Source organism: Sinocyclocheilus rhinocerous, unplaced genomic scaffold (genome assembly GCF_001515625.1).
Source record: "Sinocyclocheilus rhinocerous isolate Xijiao unplaced genomic scaffold, SAMN03320098_v1.1 scaffold4546, whole genome shotgun sequence".
Lineage (NCBI taxonomy): Eukaryota > Metazoa > Chordata > Actinopteri > Cypriniformes > Cyprinidae > Sinocyclocheilus > Sinocyclocheilus rhinocerous.
The window spans coordinates 108,549-121,149 of NW_015636193.1; the positions used below are offsets into that span (position 1 = coordinate 108,549).

Genomic DNA, 12,601 nt, shown 5'->3' on the forward strand with positions numbered 1-12,601 from the left:
ACATATGCACACAGATCTGTTTTGTGTGTCTCCTCTTCTGTCTTTTATACTGCAAGTTCATTCACGCCCTCCAAACACACCAACTTCGGCTCTCTGATTAGAAAAAGAATGGAGCACAGGGGACGTGCTCAGCTAATGAACGGACAGACGGTGTATGAGAGCGAGAGATAAGACTTCATTAACTTCAATACTGATCTGGTTGCTGGTGCTAAGAGCTCAGAGGACAGAAAAGGGCCCGTGCCACTTGGAGCTGAACAGTGTTAACGCTGACAGAGGAAGATGGACTCTGGGTTTTTGTTCTAAATGACAGAGAGCTAAACTAAATAAAGAGAGAGAGGCTGATGGCTGACCCTTGAACACAAGCTCTGTGCGGAGGGATAGAAAAGCATCAATTTTCTCCGGTACACCTGAGCCTGTTAGACACTCTCATACTGTCCTCTCACACACAACACCTCTAAGACACATTATTAACAAACACACCATTACCTGAGACACACACATACACACTACATGGACAAGTGTTTAAGCTATTTGCATTATTTATTAAAAAAAAAAATGTAAAAAAAAGAACACGAAGCAAAACAAAACAAAAAAAATTCAATACCAGCCATTATGGTACTATAAGACCATATCACGCATCCCTAATATTTTCGTACATTACTACACAACGCGTACACATGCAACATAGACTTCCAGTGTGAGACACCAATGCAAAAACCCTGTTTGTAATTGCCAACTGGAAACCTAGCGAGCTGCCCACCAAGACAGCATATTTTTGCCATCATCTGTTTGTGCAATTTTTTTTTTTAAATCAATACCTAAAAATGCTGTCAAGCACGGTAGCCCATTAAGATTTGAGTCAATGCATTTATAAAACATCTTAGTAGGGACAAGGTACTAATTGTTGCTATTAAAATTGGGGGAAAAAAAAGAAAAAAGAAAAAATAAAGTACTACAGCAAAACGGCAATAGAAAATGGACTGCATGAAATAAATAGAAAAAAACTGAGAGAAGGGATGTAGGGTGGAGGACACTCCATTATGTGGCTGGTGAGTGAGATAATAACCTCCCCTGGTAGAGTCTAGCCAGAACACCGTGAAGGGTAGAGCAGTTGGGTCAGACCCAGAACACAGGCATCTACTGCAGGCACTCGCTGGATCATGAGCACCACACTAAAGTAATATAGTAAAAAAAAGCATCTGTTTTTGCCCATGAAACAGCAAGCATAAACTCAGTAAGCCTGAGTCTAAGTCAAAAACAGGAATAATGAAGCTACCCAAGACTACCTGCTGCACCGAACTATACAAAATGCATGAGAGGAAAGGTTCATTGAGGATCATTTGAGTGTATGTTTTGTTCAGCATTTTGTTGCTCTGGCAACACGTCTGGCTTTCAAACGTCTGCCATTTGCAGAGGAGACAGCATTTAGACCGCAGGGAACGGTTTCGAGTATAATGACAGACAGCAGGGAAAAGAACTAACAAGCAAGTACAGGAATGTACAACTCCATTATCAAACCGTCTTCAGTTTCACATGCAGCCCGGTGAAGTTCAATATAAATTATTAATTTGCACACGCCGACATAAACTCTGATTAGCGTTTGTGAATGTGTGTGTGTGAGGCTGACAAGGGTGCTAGAAAACGTGTCACCACCATGTGCAGAAGAACTAACAACATTGACAGCAGAACAACGAATAAAAGTGTTTAGACCAAAAATAAAGAAACAAAAAAATTATAATAATGTACAGTGCATGTGCATGCAAACGTGTGAAAGGATATTGCCATCTTGCTGTGGAACAGGTACTGCTGGTCGTCTGTGGAGCTGAAAGTGTCCAGATCCTTCTCCAACTGTAGCAGGTGTTTCTCCATCTGTCTCAGGCTCTTCTCAAGGTTTTCTGCTGATACTAGACACACATAGATACAGATTTAAAACAACGCACTGACACGCTTTGCTTACACCAGATCCAATATCCATTCCAGATGACAAACATTCCTCAAAGACTAAGTTCTGTTGGACAGAGACACACTGGAAAGAAAAATAAGAGAGATTTCAGAGCTATAACGGAAGTGAATATTTTCAACATAAATTTCAGTCTGTTCCTCACACAAAGCTGCCGTATGGCTTCAGAAGACTCTGCAGTTCTATGGACCCCTGTTACGATGCATTTTTCATCCTTTTTGTAGCTTGACAGCAAACAATTCCTTTAAAAAAGTAGTAAGAGTTGAAGTCTACTCTCTCACAAGCAGTGTGAAGGCCTTTAGACTTCAACAGTCAAGATGTTTAATCATTTATAATCCTATGGTCTCAGTAGCATTAACCATTTTATTTAAAATCAATTTATTGCCATTTGATTGGGATTTTTGTTATGCAGCTGTTATGTTAATTGAATCTATAACAAAACAGAACACATAAACAAAAAATAAAAACAATTAAAAAAGTTCCTGTACGACTAAACCAGGTCTGTGTCTTTCACTAGTCCCTCACACACGCTGGTAGTTTGATGAGGTAATTATGTGACTTTAATAAGAGGCTCAGGTTTGATTAAGCAGACGCTGTTTAGAGGGGACAATCCCGTACCATGCACAGTGTTAGCTAAATGTGATGGGACACATTGACTGAGCAGCATGTGTTGAGATTTGGTTTAAATATCCTCAGCTAAGCAGGATATTATTTATTGCATTTTACTGAGGAATTGTGTAAATGTTAAACTACTTAAATGGTAATCTGCTTAGTTAAGTCTGACTTTTTTTTTCTTTTGGTCCTTAATGATTTCTAACGTACAATTTGAGGTTTATAACAACTGAATGTGCCTCATACTTTTCCCATATCTTGGCCTAAAGGGCTGAAAAGCACACATTTTGCATTCAGAACAACATAAAGCTTCATCGGAAATTCGGAATGCATGTATACATAATCAGAAAGGACAAGTTGAATGCAAAAACCCCGCTTTAGCCACCAAACTCATCTCTAGCTCCCTCTCATGGAGTCAATGTAGAAAGAGAGACAGAGAGATAGAGGTAAATGTCTCTATTTGGTTTCACTGGACTGTGCCAGGAGCAGCTGGCACTGCCGCTTTGAGTGTGACCCAAGAGTCCAGTGCCTACACACACAGACCTATTTGTCAATCTGAATATTTGTATGGTACATTTATTCAGGCACTAAGTAACTTCAGTGCATAACTCATTTGGCACCTTGTTATATTATATGCTCTTTTGTGGTGCAACCACACAGCAATACAGAAAAAATTGTTTTATTTGTCTTAGTATAGCTATTTGTAAAATCTGAGCTGTGTGTGGCCGCTAAATATAGTCTACAGTTATACATAGATGCACTATGATACACTATTAAATGCACACTTATGCCAAACAACAAAACTATTTAAATCACTCATGCTCTTGAGATGCAACTGCAGAGTGAGCTAAGTGTGTGTGTTTGTTTGGTGTAAGGGGGTTGGTGAGTGTAAACCTACACTCGAAATGCCCATTCAGAGGGATACTTGAGAGCCAGGAACATCAGAGGACATCACTCTCTCGTGAAAGAAGAATGTCATATACACCTAGGATGGCTTGAGGATGAGTAAATCATGGGGTAATTTTCATTTATGTGTGAACAATTCCTTTAATTATTTATTTTTTCCCCAGGATTCTTTTATGACATTACAAATGTCTTTACTCTCACTTTTAATTTGTCCTAAAAGTATTAATTTCCAGATATTCCAGAAAAAATTGCTGTCTAGCTAGGTAGCTCACTAGATTTGGAAACATATCCCTATCTTCTGGTGCCCTTTCTTAAAAGTCATTTTGGAAGCCAAGTGTGTGCCAAAGGAAATAAATATAAAAGAAAGCTTCAATAACAGTCAGCAGGTGTTCTTGAAAACACTAAAGAAACCCACATGCATGAACCCTCCATTAGCAGCCGCTGAAGGAAATCATCCTAGACCTAACTATACCACAATGGGAGACAAAACCATAACTGTAAGGGAATGACATGAGCTAATTCTTAATGAAAGTATTTTCATCTCCACAAGAAAAAAAAAACATGCACCTTCTAATGCAAGCTCTAAAGAAGAGAATAATGGAAGTAATATCTGTAAAACAGTCAGAGGCTGTTTCCTGAAGGAAGTGCAGGGACAGACATTCAGCGTGGTGGGGATATGTTACCCATAATGCCATTTCAGCTTTGATGAAGGGCACAAGAGCAGGCAGCACTAATGAAATGGGGAACGGGAGGGAAAAAGATGGACAGGGAGGAAAAAAGTGAAACTAATAAAAGCTGCAGAGACAGAGCCAGGAGGAGAAAGTGGACATGATAGAAAAACCTTCAAACATTCTTGGAACACAAAAGGAGATGTTTTGAACAACATCCGAGCTGTTCATTTCCACACAGAGAAACCAAATTGTGATCATGACCAATCAAGCACCATGAAAGTAGGCCATACAGCTTGTATGCCTATCAATATATGCAAACGCAGATCAGATTTTCAGCAAATAGTGTCTTGTGGTCCTTTTGTCACAAAGCTTATCATAAAACTTCATAAGACCTCTAACATAAGTTGCATGGACCACTTCTATGGTTATTTTTGTCATGTTCAGAGCTGAATTTTCATTGCATAAAAAGGAGCAGAGCAAATATTCTGCTAACGTCTTTCATCTGCGAAGGAAGAAAGAACACCATATGGGTTTGCAGCAACATGAGGGTGAGTAAATGACAAATTGAGCTAACAGTTCATAATAAAGCCAACATGAATCAAAAATGAACCCCATTTAGGTCTTAATAAATGTCCCTGGTCTTACTGTGCATAATTCTTCAAAGCACATTATTCTTAAAAATATTTATTTTTCATAATAGTTAATATAAAAATGTAATAATGTTCCCTGCCTCTGAAATTGTCATGTTCAGCTGATGCAATCAGCACTATGCAGCCAGAAAACAACAACATTAACCAATAATATTACAGCCTAACAAGTCTAACAATCCAATAAAATCCCAACTAATAAATCCTGCCCTCCATCATTATTTGTTTCATTTAGAAAAACACAGAAGTTTCATGTTCTATTTAAACAGTTTCTCTAAGGCTGCCAGACATATAGGCAAGGAATTTTTTTAATCACTTTGTCTAATAATCCAGTTTGATTATTTGTATTTGCTCTGCCAAAAACTCTCAGTCCTGCTTTCCGGAAGCATTAGGTAATGCAGTGAGTTGGTCTAGTCTTATAATCACTAGACTTATAATTGTGAGCGCACAAACACACGCACACAGGCTGACATGATCTCTGTGCCCAGTGTTGCCGACAGAGCATGTGCAGCTAAATGAGACTGTGCAGAAGTCAACACAAACTCACACACAGAAACTGGTAGAGTTCATGTACTGTACATTGTGAGAGTGACATTAAAGAACTGTTAAAGTATTCTGTAATGCTGGTAGCTATGGACTCAAAAATTGTTGTTTTATCCCCTCACTTTTCTGATGGTCAGCCAGGGAGTTGAGAGTGCTAAATAACCAGCAAACCATCCTATAAGGAATGAAACAAAATAAAATGAAACGAAACCTGTCCACTTTTAAATAGATTAGGGCTGCAACAACTAATCGATCAAATCGATTATTATCGATAATGAAAATAATCGACAACGATTCTCATTATCGATTAGTCGGGTCTGCCCACGGTGCACGTCCAACTCCAGCCGGTCACGTCAAATTACAGCACTGAATAGCGCATTACGGACAAAAGGTCAACTAATCGATTATCAAAATAATCGTTAGTTGCAGCCCTAAAATAGATACTGGTTCTGTGTGTAAATGTTCCAGTACCTCGACTGGCCTGGTCCACATGCTGTAGATCCTCCACAAACTTCAGTACTTCAGGGAATTTCTCCTCACAGATCTCTGCCAGGAAGTGAAGCAGAGTGGACTTCTGATCAGCCGATTTAGTGTCCTTCAGCTGGGAGCCAAAGAAAGATAGAGAGGTAGAGACAGAAGAAAAAGGGGAATTCAATTATTTTTTGTGATACCAACATTAAATCAGAATAGAAAAGAAAAAATGCATAAAAAAATGAATGCAAGTATTTGGATGTTCAGAACATTTCAGAAATAGAGAGAAATCGGAGAGAGAGATTCCTGAAGGAAGCCATCAGCGTCCGCCGCCTTCACGTCTGACAAGTTAATTTGATAGTACACTGAAATTGCCGCCGGACTAGAAAAGCAAGACATTTTCATTGTCAGTTATGATTATCATTGTGGCACAAGGATACAGGCCAAGTGCAAAAAGCATTTGATTAGCGTGGATAGCACAAACATTATTAAGCTCTTCTGGGTGGTGTAGCCTGACAATTTAAGATGCTTGATTACCTGGGGGGGGGAACGAAGTTCCAAATAGGCCCTTATGAAACGAGAGATGAAATTGGAGAAATCGACTTCCCATCTAGTCCATTTTAATACTCAACAATATCTTACACTCTGCCATTTCTTTTAAATGTATGTGTTCTGACAGAGGCTTTGTGCTGGATATACACACAGGGTTCAACTGGATAATTGCAGAGTCAGAACATTTGGAAGCCGTGTGAGGCGTAAGACAGATGCCGGAGGATGAAATTAGGTTTTGTTGCTCTGCCTGAAAAGGCTTCTAAAAAATCACACGTGTTAAGATAGAACAAAAAGGCCAGATTCTACAAATTGCTTGTGCTTATTTCATCTAAGTAGCATGAAAATGACAATGGAACAAAGAAACCCAAAATATCTCATCTGATGATATCATCGAAGTCATTGATGTCTGTGAAACAATCTTAAATATTGGTTCTCAATCAGAAAAGGTTTCCTGGAAGAAAAAAATATAAAATCAACAACATTCATTGAGATTCTGACGTCCATGACATACTGAACCGTCCTCTGCTGATGAGATCAAACAGTGAGGCGTGTGTCATTTGCTCAAAGGGAAGTGCTTTCAAATCCTTTGACAACTAAATATGTTCGATAAACCCACTGTGAGCAAAAGAGAAAGATACTGACATGTTAAACTCAGAATAAAACAAACAAACTATCAGATCAACTGAGGCAGAGAGAGAACATCGGGAGAGGCCCTCAGGCGAGGAACTTGAAAGGCACAAAACGACACACTTTCTTTGTTACTCCTGCCCATCAGGGACTGTATTGCTATGTGCAGATGTAGAGATGTAGTCTCTCTCTCTGCAATGAGGACAGTTAACTCCATTAGCTCAGATGCACAAGGTCCTTAAGCGGGTTTAAGGACAGATTTATGATGAGTGTGTTGATATGTAACATAAATGAGCAGAAGATTTATATTAATGTATATTATAGATCTCAAGTTAGTATATAAACATATGCACATACACACAACCATCCAAAATTTTGGGGCCAGTATTTTTTTTTTTTAATTAACAAGATTGCATTGAATTGAACTAAAGTAGCAGTAAAGACTTTTACAATTTTAAAAATCATTTTTATTTCAAACAAATGCTTTCCTTTTGAACGTTCTATTCATTGAAGGATCCTTAAAAAAAGTATCATGGTTTCCACAAAAATATAAAGCAGCACAACTGTTTCCAATACTGATAATTGCTTCTTGAGCATGACATATACAATTTAGTCACCCTAATATCATTCTAAACCCATATGACTTGCTTTGTTGCATGGAAACTTTGACGAATGTGAGGAAACACTAAAAAAGTTTTTAAAAATCATAAAATAAAATAAGCATGGTAAAAGTAGTCTGTATGACTTGTGCTGTTTATTCTCAGCCCTCTGAAGCTATACAATAGCTTTGTGTGAGGACCAGACCAAAACTTAAGAGGCATTTCCAGACCATCTTAACATGACATGGAAAAAATCTCAGTGAACATTCTTCAGGGGTTCTACTTTTGTGTTTCACAGAAACCAGGAAGCAATTTGGGTTTGGAACAACATGAGGGTGAGGAAATAATGAGTGACATTTTATTTTTGGGTTATTCCTTTATAAAAAGTCTGACTGTGAGCATGTCCACATACAGTCTTTGGCCTTTTATTAGGCCTTCTAGGCGACATGATGAGCAGGAAGGCATTTCATTATCCCGGAGAGAGTCACAAATGCAGTGATGGCCGTTCTCTGAGCTTTAGCACCACACAGAAGGGAAGGAGTGAAAGTAGTAATGAATAAAATGGATTGCTAATAAGAAAGAAAGAAAGAAAGAAAGAAAGAAAGAGGCAGATCAAGCCAGATAAAAAAAATAACTAATGCCAAGTCGCCATGGAAACCTAAGTAAATCTGCATGTCTGCGGTGGTAATTAATTATATTCCCCTTCTGCCCTTTTCCATTCACCTAAATGTGAAAATTTCACCCAAACATTATCATTAGAGGGCTTTACGCATGGTGCACCCGTGCAAAACTAGCCACCAAAATTCTAAGACAACTGCTAAGGTGTTCTGTGCGTAACATGGCAAAAGGACATAATCCATTAGCGTTACATTAACACACCTGACTAAACAGAAAATAAGGACTGTCCTCTTACCGTCAAGCACATATATGTCTGCATTACGTCATTACGCCGAGACTTATCTTTGAAAACAGAAGGAGCAGCCATAAAGTGGTTTTTGGTCTCTGAACTTTGATAGATGCCAGAAGATATGGCTATTGTGGTCTTGAGTGCTTGATAGTGTTAAATCAAATGAGATCTTCTCGAATGCCAGTCGTTTCTAGTGAGAGGCACTTTAGATGGGCTGGCCAATAGGGGTCAAGGTAACGGGAAATGTGCGGGAGGAGAGTGAAGGACACAGAAGCTGCAGCCAGACGCTCGTGCCTGCTGGTGACTCAGCTTTGGCTCCTTCACAAACATCAGAGGAACACAAATTATCATCTTATCAGCTTCTTCCCAAAAACAGAAAGCAGGAGAGCGTTTGATGGAAAATGCCCATGGTTTATGTGGGCGGGTATGCTTCTAATATGAAGAGACCAGATAAACAGATAAATAGTGGCTAATAATTCACAAAATGAGTAAATATGGATAGCAGGTCACATAAATGACTTAAAGGCTGGTTTTACTGGATGAGCTGATACCGCTGATGGAGGTTTTCATGGAATACACTTAATATGTTTGTAGGAAACCAGCTCAAAACAGCCTCTAGACTTCATGTATTTGATTCAGAAATTTCAAAGCAGTTGTTTTAGAAATGCGTAGGCTTGCATCTGACAACGCCTTCAACCACAAACAGCTCCATTTAACACATCTGACCATATTTCAATCCATTTTGCAGACTTTGTATATGTTTCCATACACAAAATGTGGACAAAAAGTGTGCCGAATCTGTGTGGGGTTAGATATGAAACTTAAAAGGCTCTTTCTCTCTGTACGTACCTTGCAGAGCGAGCTGAGGTTAAAGCCGAAGGACTGGGCGTTCCGCGAGCCAGCGTTCATGAAGTTCCCCATGAGCAGAATGAGTTCCAGCAGCCTGCTGAAAGGTTTGCTCTTCCTCATCTCGTCACAGGCTGCGTTCACCGCCATGATGTCTGGACGCAAGTTACTCACTTGTTCTTCAAACTGAAGCTTAAACAAGATGGAGTTGAGCCTGGGCCTCAAACGCTTCACGCTACTCATCTGGAAGAACAGAAAATAAGCAGAAATCAGTGGACCTAAATGTCTATGGAATAAAACCTAAGGGCACTTCCAAACTAAATGGCAAAAGTTCAATCTTATAATTCATTCCTGCTAAACGCAATATCAATTCAATTGAAACATACTGAATAAATCAAGGGGATTTAAGTTTAATAAAACCTCCAAATCCGAAACAAAAGATTTATTCCTGAATGAAATAAGCAAATTTATTGTCAACATTTCTTTCAAACCTGGCTAATATATTGGATGAATTTAAATGAGTTTATTGAATTGCATACCAGTTTAAATTCTAACTAAAATCACTCACACATTAGTTAAGATCAATCATTACTTAGGTCACGTTTCTGTGGTGAAAACTAATGGTGTCAGATTAATGGTTCAAATGTAAACGGTGTTCACTCCTCTGAAACTGATCTTTCATAATGAGTATATCTACATGTATAAGTGTAATTTAAATCCTACACATATGCGTATATGTGTGTTTGTGCAGGTAGTGTGCATTTCAGGGGTTAGGGAAAGGAGGGTTGAGCAGGACCTAATTTGCCCCTATAAAAACCTATTAGCTATCACAAATTAAGTGTGTAATTAAGATACTCAATACGGAGACATGATCAATATGTCTAGACCTGTTTTCCATAATCAGATATCATCTCTTGTACATGCACGCACACTGCATTCAGTCTGCATGTGTGTATAAATAAAGACAAATGACAATGGACCAAAAGCACAACAAATCCAAATTCAAACAAAAAGACTGATGGAAAGAAGGGGGAGAATGAGAAGAGAAGGTAAAGAAAATAGGGCAAAGCCAAATGCCTAATTTATGTGTGTAAACATTCAGCATATTTGTAGCAGGCATCTTCTGTGTGTGTCAGGCAGCGCTAATCTGCAATGAAACAGACTCAAATTCAAAGCTCTCCTAGCCATAAATGTTTGAGGGAGATTTGTACCCCCACCCCCACCCCCCAGCTCAGCACATACAAGGAATTATTCATTAGAGCTTTTGAAAGACAGCAAAGTAATAGTTATCAGGGAGGTTCAGTGATGCTGGAAATCACATAATAGCTCCTGTATATAAAACACTTTAGGGACTTCATGACACCAGACACGTGGTGCAATGAAAAAAGACAGACCGTATATTTTAACAAAGGCATAAAATGATGCTTTCATCAATGAATTAATGATGAAAAGCTAGAAGTTTACCAAACATGTTATCTTGTAGAATCTGAACTGAAAGCTACAAAAAAAAAAAAAATGAAACAGCATTAGCAATATTTTTTCTGTTATTTCCAAATATTCCGAAAGAAAATCATGTAGGGCAGGACTTGATCTTATTCTTCAGAATTCGATTGGATCATGCTAATTATGATACTATTGGTTATGTTCCCCCAACCACGCAGCCTTGGTTGCCTCAGTAGAAAGTTGTTTCAGAAGCAGAGAAAGTATTATATTGACATAGACCATCACGACAACAAAAATGTCCTTTTGTTTTCTTCTTTAGAAAAACTACCCACTGATGAATTGCATACAACAAGACCAGGGAAATATAGACAGTAAATAGGGTCAATTTTGGCATTATGTTGTCTAGACATTTCACTCTTCAATTAGAGTGGCATCTTCATTAGTGAATATTCTCTTTGATCAGTGCTGGGAGCCTTTTCACCACCTAGTTCAAAGTAACACTTTCTTTCTGAACAAAGCAACTATCCATATGTGGGTGTTTCTTTAACTATGGCCACATCTGGCCTTGTTGACTGAGTATAAACTCTGCTTTACTGGTCAGAGTGTGAAAAGTGTTACTTAATTTGCTTTGATTTGGTTACAAATCTTTACTGTCGCTTTTGGTCAATTTAAAGAGTCTTTGCTGAATGAAAATATTCAATTTCTGAAAAAAAAACTTTTGAATGTGTTGAATGAGGGTTTATATTTAGGGTTTGTGATATTAAACATCTGACTGTACATTAAGCCTTAGGGTGTATTCACACCTGTCTTGTTTGGTTCGACTGAATCGAACTCAAGTTCGTTTCCCCTCTTGGTGCGGACATTTTTGGCAGGTGTGAATACAGCAATCGCACTCGGGTGCAGACCAAACAACCGTACCGAGACCCAGCTGAAGAGGTGGTCTCGGTCCGCTTCCAAACAAACTCTGGTACGGTTCGTTTAAGGTGTGAATATGACCCGACCTCGATCCGACCCAATTGCAGAAATCACGCTCAGAAACAGACAGCTAGCACATATAGTGTTGTTATTTGCGTTTCAATGGCTTAAAAAATCACTTGTTTTTAAACCACAATGCTTAAAAACATGCAAATGATGAGTTTCCGTGACCATGGCGCACAGCAACGTGACGTGAGCACGCTAAATAGGCTAAAAGCTTGCCGCAAAAATTACCATGACTATGTTGGGGGAAATAGTAAGGAGATATTTGAATTATTTATTAATAAACTAGTGTTTTATGAGTCAGTGTCGCAATGAAGTTGATGATCCTGACTCGCCATCTCATCATTGGACGCGCTTTTAGAAAGAAATGCATCTTTACGGATGTTTTTGTTTTGGATTTGAATTATTTCGTTTTGTAGTCCTCTAAAGCTTTCTATAGATATATTCATAATGAATGTAAGGAAAATATTCGCTGAGTTTCGGTGCATTTTTGTGAAGCGCTCCTGTTCAAGACCGAGACGGCAAGCGCATCCTATTTCCGGTTTTCTTTATTTTACAAAAGCACAAGGTTTTCTGGATATTGTGAGTGCACACAGATAAAAATAGACCCTTTACAGTTCCGAACGATGTATTATTCTTACCTTTATGAGCGAAAATGACGTCGTATTTAATTTGTTTCCACTGATGTCCTGAAGAGCGCTTCAGCTTCCACTCTCCGCACAAACGATTGGATATGCACCTAATAGCGCACATTTATATAGGTTAAATGTTTAAACTAACATTGTGATATGCTTTAAGTATTTTATATCTATAGATTTTATTTTCGGCAAGTCGTAATT

General features: G+C 38.5%; 1 protein-coding gene across 1 annotated transcript in view; it reads right to left on the reverse strand.

Annotated features, from left to right (window-relative positions):
• LOC107747718 (protein diaphanous homolog 3-like) overlaps positions 1–12,601 on the reverse strand; it is a gene marked incomplete at its 5' end in the record, with an annotated part of 198,992 nt that overhangs the window by 89,236 nt on the left and 97,155 nt on the right. The window contains 3 exons of the mRNA XM_016562315.1: positions 1,780–1,904; positions 5,811–5,940; positions 9,345–9,584. Coding sequence (XP_016417801.1) covers positions 1,780–1,904; positions 5,811–5,940; positions 9,345–9,584 — 495 coding nt within the window. The remainder of the gene's footprint in view (positions 1–1,779; positions 1,905–5,810; positions 5,941–9,344; positions 9,585–12,601) is intronic.